At 40.7% G+C, this 17,566-nt stretch overlaps 2 protein-coding genes across 3 annotated transcripts in view; one reads left to right on the top strand and one right to left on the bottom strand.

Moving 5' to 3' along the window:
• Positions 1-336: 336 nt before the first annotated feature.
• LOC110378326 (uncharacterized) lies at positions 337-4,804 on the top strand. The gene is made up of 6 exons (XM_064038267.1): positions 337-443; positions 669-708; positions 1,223-1,693; positions 3,567-3,649; positions 3,854-3,893; positions 4,205-4,804. Exons 1-6 carry the CDS (start codon positions 432-434, stop codon positions 4,705-4,707), a joined length of 1,149 nt encoding a protein of 382 aa, XP_063894337.1. The 5' UTR covers positions 337-431; the 3' UTR covers positions 4,708-4,804.
• A 10,769-nt stretch (positions 4,805-15,573) lies between these two features.
• Positions 15,574-17,566, bottom strand: part of Ptp36e (Protein tyrosine phosphatase 36E) — a 160,857-nt gene continuing 158,864 nt past the window's right edge. For both annotated transcript variants that reach the window (XM_064037990.1, XM_064037991.1), the window contains 5 exons: positions 17,196-17,327; positions 16,763-16,891; positions 16,009-16,196; positions 15,788-15,923; positions 15,574-15,713 (listed from right to left, as the gene is read on the bottom strand). In XM_064037990.1, coding sequence (XP_063894060.1) covers positions 15,633-15,713; positions 15,788-15,923; positions 16,009-16,196; positions 16,763-16,891; positions 17,196-17,327 — 666 coding nt within the window. In that variant the 3' untranslated portion in view covers positions 15,574-15,632. The remainder of the gene's footprint in view (positions 15,714-15,787; positions 15,924-16,008; positions 16,197-16,762; positions 16,892-17,195; positions 17,328-17,566) is intronic.

Below are 17,566 nucleotides of genomic sequence, written 5' to 3'. Positions count from 1 at the left end.
TTCCCATGAGAAACGAGTGAAACAGCGGAAAAAAATAGGTGTAAATAAACATTACGGTGATGAAATGGTTGGTCGCATTCTATAATCTATTTATCAACCGACTTCTCAAAAAAGAGAGGAATATTAATTCGGATGTTAGTATTTCTGTTTGTTTGGTTGCCCATATCTCCATCGTTTACCAACCGATCTGAAACACTTTTTTTTTAATCTAGCTATAAAACTTCCTAGGTACTTTTATCGTGTCCGTGAAGCATATAGTTAGATATGATCCCATATCAGACGAAACCAAGGGAAACAACTAGTGTTATTCTCAGTACATCTTCGGGGTCAGACGGTTTAGATAACAAACCTGTATATAAGATAATGTTTCAAAACAATTTGACATACAGTTCGAAACTATCTGTCTATTCGTTAAACCCTGTTTGTACAATATGGGTTTCAAAGTGAGTATTTTCGTGAAAATTCAAATTTTGTGAATATGTAATTAAAATAATTGAACTATGAAGATGTATATTAAAGTATAATTTAAATTGATTAATAAGTTACATTTAAATAATGAAAGTGTTATTATTTCTAATGAATTTTAAATTGATTTTAGTTGTCGTGAATAGTGCTGGTAATCGAACAAATTATAAATAATATAAGTAATTAATTTCTTTCTTTTTCAGATCGCTTGCTTAGTCCTGACGCTGGCTTTAGCCTGCTACGGTAAGTACTCAAACAGGTATATATTTCATTCTCAAACATTGTCTTCTTCCCTTCGTCAGCCAACTGTTTTTTTCTTTTGTTTTAATCTCTCTCTATTATTTGGAGCGCTTAGACCAGTTTCGTTTTGTGCTGAAGTTCTTAATTCCAATGTGAATTTTTTTCCATGAATGCATTTGTGAGGTACCCACTGTGTCATGCAATTATTTTCTCATGGATGTGAAAAATAAAGTAGTTTTATAAGTAACATTAGTGGTTATTTCTATAGGTTTAAACGGGATAACTGTTCAACGATTGTGCAATAATTCACTAGATATGTACATACCTGCTATACATTGAACTTACGATTAGAAACTGGGTCAATAATATCGTCTTATGTTGATGATCTCATGTATGTAGCATTTTAGTAATATTTATTGGGTAAACTTATTTAAATAATTCGAAGAACGAATAGTATTCGTTTGTTCGAATCCTTTCCCAATAACCTCGGGACTTATGTAAGGTGTTTTTTTTGCAGGATTCCCTCACTACGGCGGAGGTGGCTACGGTGGTAGCAAAGGTGGTTACGGCGGCAACCAAGGTGGTTTCGGTGGAAACCAAGGTGGTTTCGGCGGCAATCAAGGAGGTTTCGGCGGCAACCAAGGTGGCTACGGCGGCAACCAAGGTGGTTATGGTGGCGGCCCCCAGGGCGGTTTCGGTGGACCCCAAGGCGGTTTCAACAGTCCCCAAGGCGGTTTTGGCGGTCCCCAAGGCGGATTTGGACAGAGCGGGCCTAGCTTCGGTCAAGGCACACAGGGATTGCCGCAACACGGATCAAACATTCCTTCGGGAGCCTTTGGTCCTGGCCAGGGTGGTTTTGGCGGACCTGGATCTCATGGAAGTAGCAGTGGATTTGGAGGACCAAGTGGCAACAGTGGCTTTGGGTCTGGAGGCTCAGGAGGCTACGGAGGTCACAGCGGCCACCACGGAGGTTACAAAACACATGGCTACTAGATTACTTGTTACTTGATTTGTATTTGACTTGTGTAATTTATATTTGACTGTGATAAATAATTTTTTGTTTACATATACTTTTTCTTTTGTTTACGGATCAATGGATAGCACCTTTAATGCGTTAGGTTATCTTGGAAAAATGTAGATGGTTTATACATTATTTCATCATGTTTAATCTTTTTTTTATTATTGGACTGTACTGGGACCTTTTAGTTATCCAGTTTACATTGTAAATGATTCCAATAAAATTGAATCCGAGCATGAGTTCTAGGGTTAGAAAATTTAGGAATTAGTTGAATTAGAAGTTAACTATTCACCTAAATGGTTAAAACCAATCAGATGAGGACATTTATAGTACTTAAACAAGAATAAATTCAAACACAACTGTACTCCCTAGGACGTCCACCAACAAGGTGGACAGACTATCTTATAAAGGTCGCCGGAAGACGCTGGATGCAGGTCGCCTCCAACAGGTATCTGTGGAGATCTAAGAGAGAGGCCCATGTTCAGCAGTGGACGTCCTATAGCTGAGATGATGATGATGATGTACTCCCTAACTCCCTATTCCTATACTCTCATAGTCCAATGGGATGGCACGACCGGAGAAAGATCAAGCGCAAGACGTGCTCTGCGATGTACGAGTGTATCAATCGACATTATTCAGTCTCCAGACTGCTTTGTGAAAGTTTCTAAAACCCTCTAAGCGATTTGGATCCTACCCGGTGGACAAACCGGAGATCTCGAGCACAGCAATGCGACCACTAGACTAGAATATAATCAAAATGTAACTTTTGTAAATATTTTTGGATTTATTCCCTAAGAATAATTCAGAAGTTTTACTGTTGATATTTAGACATTAATGATTGAATGAGCTTTCGAAAAGCTTTTAATGAGAAAACATATAGGAATACATGTTTTCTTTCGACAAAGTATGAAAAGTTTGCGGGAAGCTTTGTCGTGATGTGAACTGGCGAGACGCAATGGTCTCGCGTTGCGGGCCTGGACTGTTGACAGTACGAGTAGGTACCTATAATTCTGAGGCCAGACGTTAAGTGGTTATTGTTGATGAGTTTTGAGGATATTTTCCTGTTTATGTCATCTATTTTTTTACCGTTTATGTCACAAACTTCAATGAATCGAGAGATAATGGTTTTAGGTACAAGCTTGTTTGTAAATAAATATTCCCGAGACGATAAGGGACTCATCGTCTGGGTCTTGATCGTATGTTTTAATTACTAGTATATGTCGACGGTTTCACTCGCTTCTCGAAGGCACTACTTCCGCAAACAAATCAAAAGTAACCTGCACGATAAATGAACTATATAACTGCTAACTTTCATCAAAATTCATTCAGTAGTTTTTTTACGTGGTAGAGGTACCTAGAACATCCATACATGCAATCTTTCTCATGCATAATATAAGAAAGATGTTGGTTCCACAGTTATGTGCTAATGTATAAAACTTGTTTGATCAATTTGATTAATCTCATTGGCATCTTAGATATCCCAGCATCAAGGAAGACTAAGTAGGTACATATTTTTTACTAGCTTCTGCCCGCGGTTTCACCCGCATCCCGTGGGAACCTCTGCACGAACCCGGGTAAAAAGTAGCCTATAGCCTTCCTCGATAAATGGGCTATCTAACACCGAAAGAATTGTTCAAACCAGTAGTTCCTGAGATAAGCGCGTTCAAACAAACAAACTCTTCAGCTAAATAATATTAGTAAAGATTCGGTTACCCTCGCTCAGCTCTCTCCAAATCGCGCAAAACAACGGGTATCAGCTAGTGGATTTATAATTGTATCGTATTAATTTATTCTGAGAACATCTGCGAGGTCAGACGATTTAGATAAGAAAGTTATATATAAGGGGATATTTCAAAACAATTCGACATATACTGTGAAACTATCGTGCTATTTGTTAATCTCTGTTTGAACAATATGGCTTTCAAAGTGAGTTTCTTTTTGTGAAAAGTGCAAATATTAAATATCAATTTACTGAAGTATTTTTTAAAAGATTACTTTTTTTCATAAGTCTATTAAATAAAAAGACTGTAGCTATTTAACAGATTTATGATAGTAAAGTGACTGGTAAAAGTGATCGATACGTGATTCTACACACGATTATTGATTGGAAATTATTTCTTTATTTTTCAGATCGCTTGCTTGGTCCTGGCATTGGCTGTAGCCTGCTATGGTAAGTTTTCTTTATTACTGACTGTTTCCCTACAGTTCCACCCACTTCCAGCTACCTGGTAAAAAGTAGCTCATGTCCTTTCTCAAGCTCTATTCGGCCTGTACCTAACTTTCATTTAATTCGGTTCTGTAACTTTGGAGTGTAAGTGCTATATAATAATATTAAGTAAGGAATATTACTATTATACATATATTTTCCTCTATGTTGTCATTATAATAAGTAAATTAAGCTCAATTCCCACCAGTATATCTCTTAACATTAGTAACCATACAGTACGAGTAAGATGATCATACTTTCTGCTCTATCAACAGGATTCCCTCACTACGGTGGAGGTGGCTACGGCGGCAACCAAGGCGGTTATGGAGGCAGCAAGGGTGGATTCGGCGGCAACGAGGCTAGTTTCGGCAGCCACCAGGGTTACACTAGTTCCCAAGGCGGATACGGCAGTGCCCAAGGCGGTTTTGCCAATCCCCAAGGAGGTTTCGGCAGTCCCCAAGGCGGATTCGGTGGACCCCAAGGTGGATTTGGACAAAGCGGACCTAGCTTCGGACAAGGCACACAAGGATTCCCCCAACACGGATCTAACATTCCTCAGGGAGCCAACCAGGGTTTTGGACCGGGAGGTCCTGGTAGCTTCGGACCTGGCCAAGGTGGTTTTGGCGGACCTGGACCTCAAGGTGGGTTTGGGGGGCAAGGTCCTAGTAGTGGTTGTGGGATTGGCCATGGGTCCGAAGGTCACGGCGACCATGGCTCTGAAGGCCACGGAGGACACAGCCACCACCACCATGGCGGTTACAAACACCATGGCTATTAGATTGAATGACTGGCGGAATTATTGAGTTACCTATATGATGTTTAACTTATTGTGTTTTACTGTGATAAATAAAGAAGTTGGATTTTAGTTTAAGTAACTCTTTTGTTTTATTTGGTCACAGCCTTCTTATCGTTCCACTACTGGGCACAGACCGCCTATCACACGGAGAAGGATTAAGCGTTAATCACCACGCTTGCTCATTGTGGGTTGGTGATTTCAGGCTTTACAGTCCATTTTCCTTCACCTTTTTGATTATGTTGTGTTATCATAACAGTGTCACCAATAAAATATATACTTACGAAAATGATGGAAAAAAAATCCAAAGACTAAGTAGGAAACTTGGATTAAATCAAAATGAAAGCTACTTGTATTTATTCTAAAGGTGTCTACACACCAAAGCCGCTGATGCCGGCGGCACAGCCCGGCGGCCCAACCCGCCGGCCGTATTTTGTACAATCATGCCGCCGGCTTTCATAGAGTATTTGACAATTACTAGAACACCACATGCCGCGGCAGTCGTGCCGCCGGGCTGTGCCGCCGGGTCAGCGGCTTTGGTGTGTAGACCCCTTAACGCATACTACCCCTGTGTTATGCACGAGCTAACAAAGCGGTTCTATACAACACCACCAGTTTTACCTGACCCCTACACCCTCCACTGATACTCCAACCACGGACCTTACAAGGGAAAGCTGGTTTGAAATCAGGGGTCTCACTATACTGGTTATGTGCCGGTTCGTCTAGTATGCATTGTCGGGCTGACAATCCTATTTCAAACACGTTTGGTCCAACGTCGGCTGTCTAATTCAAATAAATAGTTTATATACTACGTGGTCTGAAAAGTAAATAGTGTTAAAAATGGAAAGGCATTTTTTTCTTGGTGTGATAGATGATATACAAAGTTGGTTATTAACGGGTCTCTTAGTTATCAAACTTTATAGGCAAGTCTATTTTTTATTCAATAAAAAGTATCCTATATTCATTCTAGTACCACCAAGAATCATGATGATCGGTTAAGTAGGTAGTTTTTCTAGACTTTCACATTCTTAATATTAGTTTGAGGAAGTATCATATAGTAATCTGTGGTAGTATGTCGCTCATTGTAAAACACTGGTTCCTACGCAGCTGCATCCGGTTAGACTGGAAGCCGACCCCGACATAGTCAGGAAGATAGATAAGATAGATAGATAAAACATTTATTCAGATAAACAAAAAGACACCACAAAGATACACAATAAGAAAAATAAAATAAAACAAGAAGTGGGTAGAAAGAGAAACATAAAATATGAAATACAATCAGAGATTAACGGCGCGCTGCAGTGTCTTACGTTTGCACCGAATGGGAGTCCAATTCAGCATGTGTCAGGTAGAATACCTGACGCTGGTATTCTGCTGGATCCCTAAAAAGGACGCAAGGACGTCGAGTAGACTATTGGTGTGTGTGCTGTGTGTATTTGAAGTAAGTGTTTTATGTTCTGTGTGTGTGTTGTGCTTGAATGTGAACTATGATTAATATTGAAGTGTAGAAATGTGTTACTAGGTAAACTACTAGTATTAGTTCTCTCAGACTACGAGTGAACCGGAATACGGCGACGAAACACCATCACGGCAGGTACCTGCTATCGCTATATTATGGACGTGTTTGAGATCGTCATACCAAGTTCTTTTTGTGAGTTAATGAGGAACTTTCGAAGGTGTATTCTAAAAGTACCAAGAGTTTTGGCATTTCTTATTGGCGGGGGAATATTGTTCCAGCATTTAGTAGCAGCGTACCTAAAACTGCCGCAGTGCGGTGCGGTTCCGTGGAGAGTTGCTTTGAGCATTGTCTTACCGGGCGTTCTCTCTTACTAGCAAGCTAAGTTTGCTATACATATAGGACGGTTCTTTGTACTTTATAACCCCAAAGAGTAGGCAAGCCAGGTGTAACTTGCGGCATGACTTCATCTTAAGGATGGAGTGTTCATTAATAAATGGAGTGACGTGAGTTCTTGGCGGTATTTTAAAGCAGAATCTGGCGCAGGAAAAAGGCTCGCAAGATGAAGAGTATGATATAACCAGTAAGTATACTATTCTGTTAATGTTAACTATCTTTAATTTATTCATATAACATTGTACATTTTTTTTTTATTGGAACACAAAGCTCTGTTGTAAACTTATTTCACAAGTATGAGTTTTCTTCAGTTATGCCACTGTTTTCTCGCTGGCCCAGTTTTGACAAAGTATCCAATAGTTTTAAGCGGGGATATTATTTACAAAGTGTAGGAAAGCTGTTAAAACTTTTAGGAGTTTATAGTTAAAGGTGGCATTCATTCATGTGAACGGAAAATTAATACCTGTAGTTCATACAATACATGTTTAAGTGTGTATGGTGTGGATTTTTGTGACTATTTCACACAAAAAATGTTGAACAGGTTTGATGAAAACTTACAGATATGTAACTTAGGTATATAAAGCAGAAAAGTATCATATGAATGCTTGTTTGTATCCAAGCGCGAGAAGTAGGTAAGTCGTTCTTGCTACAGCTATCTTTTCTATTTTTCTCTCCTTATTGTGTTTTTAATTCCCCGATTTTATCTCGTAAATTTGCAACTTTATTTGCTCATAACTATGTATTATGTACATCCAAAACTGCAGTGTTTATATGCTCCCGTACTAATTTATATCGCCGCTGCACAAATTGCATTACTTAGGAAAACATATTAAATGGATGCAGAGCCCGGCTTTTTGCTCGCTTCCATAAAATTGGGCTGCATAGCACTAAATTGAGGATAGCGAATTATTCTAGGGTAATTTTTAGCTTGTGTATAATTTTAGAACTTAACTTTATTGTTTTTAGTTCTTCAAGTTTTTCTTCAACTTAGGCAGGTATATTAACTAACACATTAATAAACGGTTTTATTTATAACTAGCTTCTGCCAGCGACTTCGTCCGCGTTAGAGTCGGACTTCGTGCAAAGAGAGGAAGAAATAATAAACACCAGCCCCTCCAATTATCTAAATCTATGCGTACCTACTACTACTTTAAGAAATAAAATGTAAACTATTAATAATTTGTAATTTGAACGAATATTTAAACACTACCAAAATAACTAATAGGTAGTACCTATTTTATAAAATCACAACAAAAGAAAGTTAAAATAAATTATTTAAAACCTAAAAGTCGCGCAATAAGGTTGAACGTTCTGGTCAGTTACACAAAAATGATCCTTATAGCGTGATTCAGTATTCATGCGCGATGGCTTATCCGTTTTTCATGTATAACTTTGGTGTTTCTTCACCGATTTATATGATTCTTTTTTTAATGAATAGGTAATACTATTAACTATTTTTAATTAGTGCGAGTGAGAGTGTTATAAACGTAATAGTAGACAAATATATTCAGAAAGCTCCGAACTGCTAAGCTACCGAGAGTTTTACGTGTTATTGTGAGTCAACCATAAAATATAGATATATGCTGTCATGGGATATTTTTTACATAATTTTATGAAGAACATTTCCGTCATACATAGTTTCTGTATAGCTGTAACCATTAGGGCTGCACACGCGACGGAAGCTTAAAAAATGGAGTAACTTCTCCCGTTTTCCCAACATTTACCTTCACTGCTCTGCTCCTATTGATCGTAGCGTAATGAAAAGTATCCTATAACCTGCCCAGGAGTATGAAGAATCATTGTACCAAGTTTCATTGAAATCCGTCAAGTAGTTTTTGTTTCCATAACGAACATACAGACAGACAGACAGACAAAAATTTTTCTGATTGCATTTTTGGCATCAGTATCGATCACTAATCACCCCCTGATAGTTATTTTGGAAATATATTCAATGTACAGAATTCACCTCTCTACAGATTTATTATAAGTAAGTATAGATACAGTAATTCATTGGGTTAAACGACAAAGTTTATGTAAGTACCGAAGTCATCGAGATTCAAAGATCAAGATTTTAGACATATCCTCCTTTTTAATTTAACCTTGTCTTTTAATTTTAAGAAAAAAAAAACTTGTTTTCGGTTCAGATACCAATTTTAAGAAGACTTCAGTCAAGGCGGGGTGGTTAAGGTTAGTATTCTAAAAATTAAAAATATTATAGGTACTTAATGAATTTAGTTAGAGGCAAATCAAACTTCAATGTTTTTACATGTATAGGTACAACTATATATATTTACAGAAATACAGCCGCATCTACGTCTATTTTGCGCTATGATTTATATCCGCCATGTTCCCTAGTGACGTCACATCCGACCGCAGCCGGTGAACTGACAAAAACGTTTCCGATGTCATCCATTTCGGATTAGCGTTACAATCAACGTTTAGTTTGTGCTCGTTCTACTGAATACGTAAATGGATGGCAGTAGTATTGCTACTGATATTGTTTTGTGAAACTATTTGTTCGCAATTTTATGTGTGCTTAACTTTGCTGCAATATTAAATGAAGTAAAATTAAACAGTTGTTTAAAAAACGGGCGTGTTTTATCTAAGTGTTTATCAATAAGATGAACAACTGACTTATTCTGGGCACGCTCCCAGTCGACAGCGATGGTGACCAATTTATATTAAATTATTTAAATCTATACTAATATTATAAAGCTGAAGAGTTTGTTTGTTTGAACGCGCTAATCTCAGTAACTACCGATTTGAGTGTTAGATAGCCCATTTATCGAGGCAGGCTAAAGGCTACTTTTTATCCAGGTTCGTGCAGAGGTTTCCACGGGATGCGGGTGAAACCGCTGGCAGGAGCTAGTAGTAAATATAAATATTTCTATAGATTACATAATTACTAGAATTAGATACGGAGATAGTTTTAGAGGTAGGTATATCGCGGTATAGAACTGCAGGCGACACGAGACTACAGACGAACGAATGCAAAACCGTCGTGATAGGTAGTTTTAATTTTGACATTTAAAAGAAATAAGAAGTGGCCAGGATTATGTACAAAATCAGGTAGTAAAAAAATGTTCATATTTATGCCACTTTACCCTCAAGTGGCGTAAGCACAAATACTTATGTACGTGGTAATCTTTGTGAAACCGCGACACAAAGTTAGAATGGGCTAAAATTTCTCCAATCTTAGTGTGTAGGCTACAATTATGTTTTAAAGGGTGTGTTACGCATTTAAGCTGTTAAATTATCGTGCTAATTGTAACACGGCAGGCGCCAAGTATACGCGTTATGTAATTGCAAATAATTTAAGTACCTACACGATTTCACTTGAATTAACTTGAATAGCTAACAATGTGTTTTTAACACCCGCACACTGACAGTTAACCCGATATTTTTAGTCGGACAACTTTTAATTTTCACACTGATTTATGAGCCCGTACAAACTGTCGGACGTCTAAAAGTGTGCACTGTGCTGGTACTCTCATCATTATTTTTTGTGGTCTTGATTTTATCTTATTTAATTTTGTAATGCTGTCTTCCAATTACCCTTATTATATTTTTTTTCAAAATATATTGCGCCTGGTCTATATTTGAAATAGAAGTATGGCGGCAAGAAAAAGATACTGCACGTAGGTTTCATACATAACTTCAGTTTCATAACACTTCTGTTTTACCTTCTCTTAGATAATGTCAGATAATATTTTTCCTTAATAACATTCCGCGGTCTCCCGGGCGATCAAGGCTGTTTCACAAATTATTGTTTACGAGACAAGGTTCTTAATAAAGTTTTAATTAAGTTATAATGCGGACTTTTATTGTTGTTGCGAGTGCCTACTGGGCAGTAGCTTTATTACTGTATTTTTTCGTCGTATTGGCAAATTGTACGTAAATTGAGTTATTTTTTCTTAAATTCTTCAAACGATCTTTGTGAATGGTGAAAACCACGAATGGTGAAACCCAGGGAAAACGCTTATCTATACTAATATTATAAAGAGGAAAACTTTGTTTGTTTGTTTGGTTGTAATGGATAAACTCAAAAATTACGGGACCGATTTTAAATATTCTTTCACCATTAGAAAGCTATATTATCTGCGAGGAACATTTTTTTTTTCTTAGCCCGTACTGTCCCACTGCTGGGCAAAGGCCTCCCCATTTTGTCTCCACACCTCTCGATCTTTAGAGACTTCCCACCAATCAGGGTTGTAGGCATCCAGGTCGTCCCGCCATCTCTTTCGGGGCCTACCCCGCCTGCGATGACCATTCTGTGGCAACCACTGGCGAGTAACATAGGCTATATTTTATCCCGGTGCGGGCAGTAGCTCCCACGGGACGCGGATGAAACCGCGGAAAAACGGCCAGTATTTTATAAAAAAGTAGGATGTATACCTGATAAATGATCATGTAGGCATGGAAATGAAACAAATAATTTTATACAACAAATAAATATATTTCCCATTAAGTTCCATGTATAAATTTTAAAATTACCTTTTCAAATAACATTTATGACAACAATATTTCAATAAGTTATTTTACAATATTTTGGAAGTTGAAAATTTGAAATCACAATGTTTCTATATAAATTATGTAATAGTTACAATTTTCACCTCCTCCTAAATATATAATAAATAATCAAATTCATTAATATGTATATGGTATACAATATTCATAATTTGGTATAAGTAGGTACTTCTGACTACGTAATTAGTTTTTTTTTTCTAATTTATTTACATAAAGATGGTCGGTGCGGCGAGACGTCATTATATTCAAAGTTTTTTTTACTTAATTATAAAGAAAATTGTTCACATGTTAATAGATAACTATTACTAAAAAAACATCGAATATGGTCCACATGAAATTTTAACTTACAATAAAGCATTTACAACACCATATCTACTGTAACTATTTATTAAATAAATATTTAAATTATAAACATAGTAATATAATTTTATCCAAACGGATTATGTACAGAGGCAGAAATAACTTAAATTAAGCATCAGTGTCTTGTTAAACTATTGGAATTTCAGATTTTCCCTATATTGCTAGATGTTAAAAAGTTGAATAAATAAAATTTACAGGTACGTCAAGTCATATTTTTTACTACAAAAGATGCTCAAAAAACTTATTACCACCCCTTTTCACATAAGTAGTTTCAAAACATAAAAAAACAAACTCATAAAACTCTCGATAATGTCTTTTAAAAACGTTGTACAGTCGCCAACACAGTTGTTATCGTCTATCAAAATTGTATATTATTCCGAATTCGTATTTTTTGCAAAGCGTGTCCAATTTAAAGACATTATAAAAGCTTTTTAGACTCTGGTAAATACTCTATGGTTACAAAAATTTGAATCACTTTCACTATTGACATTGATCCTATTTTTCTCTAAATTAGCTGCTAGTTTCTTGAAAAGCGTATACTTGTTCAAAAAATTGCACTATAAAAATGTTTGCAGTCAAAAGGGTATTACCATATATTTTATATTAGTAAATGTTAGGATTGGCTTAAGGTTGTGCGTTACATTCGTTAAATTATTACAATTTGCATAAATATAATTGTAGACGAACTATAAACTAAATTTTAAATATAATTTTAACATCAAAAGGCTTAAGAAAATATTACAATAATAAGCCGTGCTTACTATAAAATAAGTTCATCAATTCATGGCGAACTGATACCAATGACTTATAAAATTTCAAGCATCGATACTTGGACATCGCCATTTAAAAATATTTAATTGAATTATTATAATTAAATATATATCCATTTATATTAAGTTATATATTACTTCAATTCATAAATAATGGAAGAACAACAATAACGGATGAGCTATAAGTACACTAAAATAAATATTTGGAAGTTTTGTTATCTAAACGTCAAACGAGGACTTGAAGCCCGTTAAATATAATTCAAAATAAGTTCCATTTATTGAAATGGTATTTCACCGAACCTAATATATAAAAATAACGTTTATAGTCATATCTTAACAACTGAACAACAAAAAATATTATCAGGATAACATTACAAACATTAAAAACTAAACAGTCAAGTTTCCAACAACTTTGAAATTAAACGAAAAGTAAATTCACTCAGTGAAGCTTAATATTCACAGAAACAATAAATGACTAAATATTTATATTTCAACATAGATTACTATGGAAGAATTGGCACATTTCAAATATATGTAAGTATAAAAACATATATCACGATATTGCAAATATTAAATATCGACATATCATTGCGAAATACCCAGCAAATTACAAGCTTACACGTAATCCGTAATAGTAATAATATATAATTTTATATATCGTCATGTGTAATACGGTAATGACATAAAATATATTTAACACATTGGAATAAACTAGACAAACATTGAATAACATCGACAAATACGACACCAAAACATTTTAACGTAAGGTATCGAGAATATAAAACGTTAAATATTGAAACACTTTTTTACAGAACAGTACCAGCTTCAGTCTAACTGCGGTAGTCGACGTGTGCCCAGAAACTCCACGTCACGTGAAGATACGCCTCAGCTCAATATAAAAAGCACATAAATCACCTAAAGGTAATGTATTTACTTATATACTATGTACTAACTAGTTCGCATCGCTCGTTATATGCGCGGCGCGGCTCTGCTGCCCGCACTCACGCGCGGCCCATTGTTGCAACTGATTCATTCACTTATTCTTGGCTCAACTATTTCATGTAGATGTGACTGGAATCCTATAAAACCATTAATAGAATGGTACCGTAAAATTATTATCAACAATTCCCGCTAGAGAGAAATTTAATAGGAGCACACGCGTCAGTGTGGGCAGCGCATTAATTAAAGTGTAATTAGCTAAACGATGACCCTGTGTCAGTCGTGGACTGCGACCGGGGTGCCCGCGGCTGCCCCGGGAACAATTTCTATCTACGAGATTTAGAATCTACGCTCTACGCACGTAGTCGACTTAGGCACTGCCTACCTAACGATACCGAAAAAGACGGCGCTACACTACTTACCTAGACGAAATTATGAATAGTTACATTTATTTAGAAATTTGGCAGTTACAGTCCGGCGACCGGCGGGAACAGGAGGGGGTCGAATGTACAGCGGGACAGCGTCGGCCGGACGAGAGCGCGCCGGGCCGGGGCCGGCCAGCGGCGCAGCGCGCGCAGCACGCGGTACGGCGACGCGGCCGCCGGGCGCACGGCGCGGGAAGGCACTCGGGGGGGCGGGGCCACGCGGCGGCGGCTGCGGCGCGACCGGCCCGGCGGCGCCGCCGCGCGCAGTCAGAGCGGGAAGCAGCGCGCCGCCCGCCGCGGCTCGCTGGCGCCGCGCCGCCGCCGCCCGCGCGCCTCGCCCTCCGCGCCGCGCGCGCCGCCGCACAGCCGCTCCGGCTCGATGGGCTCCAGCTTGTGCATGGAGGGCCGGCTCGACAGCCGCGCGCTGTTGCCGGGCGTCGACGACGCGCGACCCGACACCTCGTCGTCCAGCTCTATGCGGCCGAGCCGTAGCGCCAGCGCGTACTCGGCTCGTTCGATCACGCTGGTCGGCTCTTCTTCCACAACAGTCGTTTCAGCAATGGTGGTGTCCGCTACCGTGGAGTCTGCCGCGGCGGAGTCGGCGCGCGGAGGAGAGTCTCCCGGCACTGTGAGAGAGTGGTGAGTGCCACTGGAGGATGGTGATACGTCACCCACTGGATGTCTTTCGGGGGTCGCGAACACTGAATCAGAAGCCCAACTTCTGGACTCTGAATTTTGTCTCAACGTATCGTCCACACTTCGCTGAGAAGTCCTACGACTGTGTCGCGGGCTTTCATCATCAATAGCACGGAAATCGAGAGCACTCAAGTCCACAGGACCGGCACGGCGTCGAGACCCGTCTCGCCGAAACGACGGTCGCTGCGAGGAAAATGCCGCATCATATAATTCACAAAGACTCGTGCGGTCCGAGTGCGGCTCCTCGTACAAAGTTAAGTTCCGCGTTTCCGTCGCATCAGAAGGAGTTTCATCACGATTTGATGTGACCTCGCTACGTTCAGATATATCAAATGTGAAGCGAGCTTCGAATCTGTCCGGGCTAAGCAGAGGCGCAGATCGCGAGCAGTCGTCCATCTGGCTGGCGTCGGCGTCGGGGTCGAGCGGCAGCGCGCGCGGGCCGGGGCGGCGCGGCGACGTGTCCTCGGAGTCGGTGGAGCGGTCGGAGCGCGGCGCGGCGCACACGTGGCGCCGGCCCAGCGCCGGCTGCGAGCCGCACGGCGCGCGCCGGCAGCACGTGCGCTCGTGCCGCACGTCCGACCCGCTGCTGCCCGTCGACTTCGAGTGCGGTGGCCGGCGGCGCCGGTCGTCTTCTCGTCCATACAAAGAAGTGAAATCCTCGGAACAAAACTTCTCAAAGAGTTCCTGCGAGCTGAGCCGTGTAGAGCCGGTCGCGTTGTAGAACGCTTCGGTAGGCGATCTCTCTGCTCGCTCGTAGAGGGCGCTCGAGCTCGCCCTTTTAGATTTGTCCATGAGGCCGAACTTGTATATCTTGGGAAGGCGTCGCTCGAAGACGCCTTGTGAATGTGCGCGTGCAGGCGCGCGAGGCGACACGTCGTGCAGCACGCGGTCAGAGGAGCCGGCGCGGGGCGGGGGCGCGGCGCGCGGCGGGGAGGCGGCGAACTCCGGTTCGTACTCGTCATCGTCGGGCGCGTCGGACGGCTGCGAGCGCTCGAGCGAGGAGCGCGCGCACTCGCAGTCGTCGCCCTCGTCGAAGGAGGGCGCGCGCGGGCCGCGGACGAAGGCGCGGCGGCGCTCGGCGGCGGCGGCGTCGTGCTCGTCCAGGCGGAAGGAGCGGCGCAGCGGCGGGCGCTCGCGGCGCGGCCGGCGCGGCTCCTCCGTGGCGGCGTGAGCCAGCACCGGGCGCGGCGCGGGCAGCAGGCGGTCCAGCGACAGTCCCCGGCGGGGCCGCGCCCGCTTGGGGTCGCGCGGCGCCGCGGGGGAAGTCTCCTCGGGCGTCGTGGGCAGCGCTGCGCCGCGGCCGAACTCGATGAACCAGAGTTCGTCCTTAAGTTCGCACTCTCACTTCTTTTCATTCATGTCTTTATTTAAATAGTGCAGCACGTAATGAAGCACTAGATCGTAGCAGTACTTGTATTCGGTCTGTGGAAGACACACGTGTTATAGAAATGTTTACAATACATTACAGATATATACTGTGTAAACTCGATACATACCATGTTCTCGACGAGCTGCGGGCGGTGTCGGCGCACGGTCTTGACTGCTTGGAACACGTCCACCTCGCCGTGTTGGATCACTTGCTCGATGCACGCGTTGGCCGCGCAGTACACACCGGCGCGACTCCGACCATCCCTACACAAACAGTCATTATGTACTTAGGACCCTTAAGGAGAAACCTGAACACAATAAGAACATTTCTATTAAGGTGAATACTGACGGTGACACAACGCAGACGGGTCCGTAGTCCGTGCGCTGTCGCCACCTCTCCACCATGTTCATGAGCTCGACCAGCGAGTTGGTGGAGGAAGGCACCTTGTGACCCATCGGCCAGCACGTCAGTTGGAACAGTTGCACCGTCTTCGTGGGCGCCTTCACGCCTGCCATTAGCTCCGTGAGCGATATGATCTGGTGGAAGGAAGTTGAAACTGGTTATAACTGGTTAAGATGATTCTAAGTATCTTCTATTGTAGGTACCTGTGGAGATCTAAGGGGGAGGCCTATGTTCAGCAGTGGAAGTCCTATGGCTGAGATGATGATGATGATGATTTACCATTATCGTCCTAGCTCCTAAATATCTAAGAGTTATTTGCAAAAGATGTAAAACCAACTAGAGTAAAATTGTTTTGTACAACAATTTACGATTTCAGCAACTTTACCTTCAAATGAAGAAAACGTAAAAACCGTCTATGTTAGTAAAATATATCGTAAAACGTTTGTATTGAGGGTTGTTAAAACTTAACTGTTATTATGTCTAGGTATCCTCACGAACTTCTAAATTAGGTACATTACTTTTAATACAATTCGTCGTCTTGAGTGAGACCTCGTAAATGTATTTTTGCTCCTTGCGTTTCTAAGAAGGTAATTTTGCAAAGAACATCCTACGGCTTTCTTTCAAAAAGTAAGCTACCTACGTCTTCTACACTTACGAGGTTTTCACTCAAAGCCGAATTGTAGTCGGAAAAATTTCTTACCTTCTTATTAATTCTGAATATCCAAGTCTTGATGTTGGTATAGTGGTTGTGTGAGACGTGGTCTATCGTGAACACGGGTCCGTACTTCTTGGAATGACGACCCTCGGGCCAGAAGGGAGGGAATTGTTGCTGTAAATAAGAATTTGGTTAATACCTCTATATGTACTTGGTTAATATTCACAGTTAAGCCTGACTGAACTAGGCCCACTACCGTATTTTGCTCTTCTTCACTACCGTAAATATGGTAGTGGGACCTACTTATTCATATTGAAGATACACATAGATTTAAAAGGAATAGGGTAAAATGTAACATAGACCAAAGGTCCACACCGAAGTGATTTCTTATAGTTAACACAATTCTCGAATTTCAGCTTATTCAGAATGAAAGCTTTCATTTCTGCGTGGAAACTATAAACAGAATTATGGTACTTACAGAGTTCTTAGGAGGCACGCACAATACCACGACAGCCGCACATTCGTAGTCATACACTAAGGACCAGAACTCTCCCTGCGTTCTGACGAGAGGCCACTCCGTCACTATGTACTCCCGGGGTTTGGTGTAACCCTGCATGATAAACACGGGGTTACTAAATGCAAAAAATATATGAATGATTTAGAAGAAGTGCGAAAGGAGTCGACACTGTATATCGATGATCTGATAAGCGGCCGTAACCCTTCACAGCATCGAAAATACTAGGGAAAATTACATTTATTGTGAAGGAGGTAATAATTTGAAAATAAACATATAAAAAATAAAAAGAATATATTAAAGAAAATCACTAAAGTATTGGCGAACATTTCTTC

This window comes from Helicoverpa armigera, chromosome 15 (assembly GCF_030705265.1).
Source record: "Helicoverpa armigera isolate CAAS_96S chromosome 15, ASM3070526v1, whole genome shotgun sequence".
Taxonomy (NCBI): domain Eukaryota; kingdom Metazoa; phylum Arthropoda; class Insecta; order Lepidoptera; family Noctuidae; genus Helicoverpa; species Helicoverpa armigera.
Note: the sequence above shows the minus strand (reverse complement) of the source record. Positions and strands in the feature narration are given on the sequence as shown.

Bases quoted from the DNA above. Each gene is read 5' to 3' on its own strand.
- LOC110378326 (XM_064038267.1), top strand. The intron at 3,650-3,853 runs GTGAGTTTCTTT...TTTATTTTTCAG, and splicing joins TGAACAATATGGCTTTCAAA to ATCGCTTGCTTGGTCCTGGC. The intron at 3,894-4,204 runs GTAAGTTTTCTT...CTCTATCAACAG, and splicing joins ATTGGCTGTAGCCTGCTATG to GATTCCCTCACTACGGTGGA.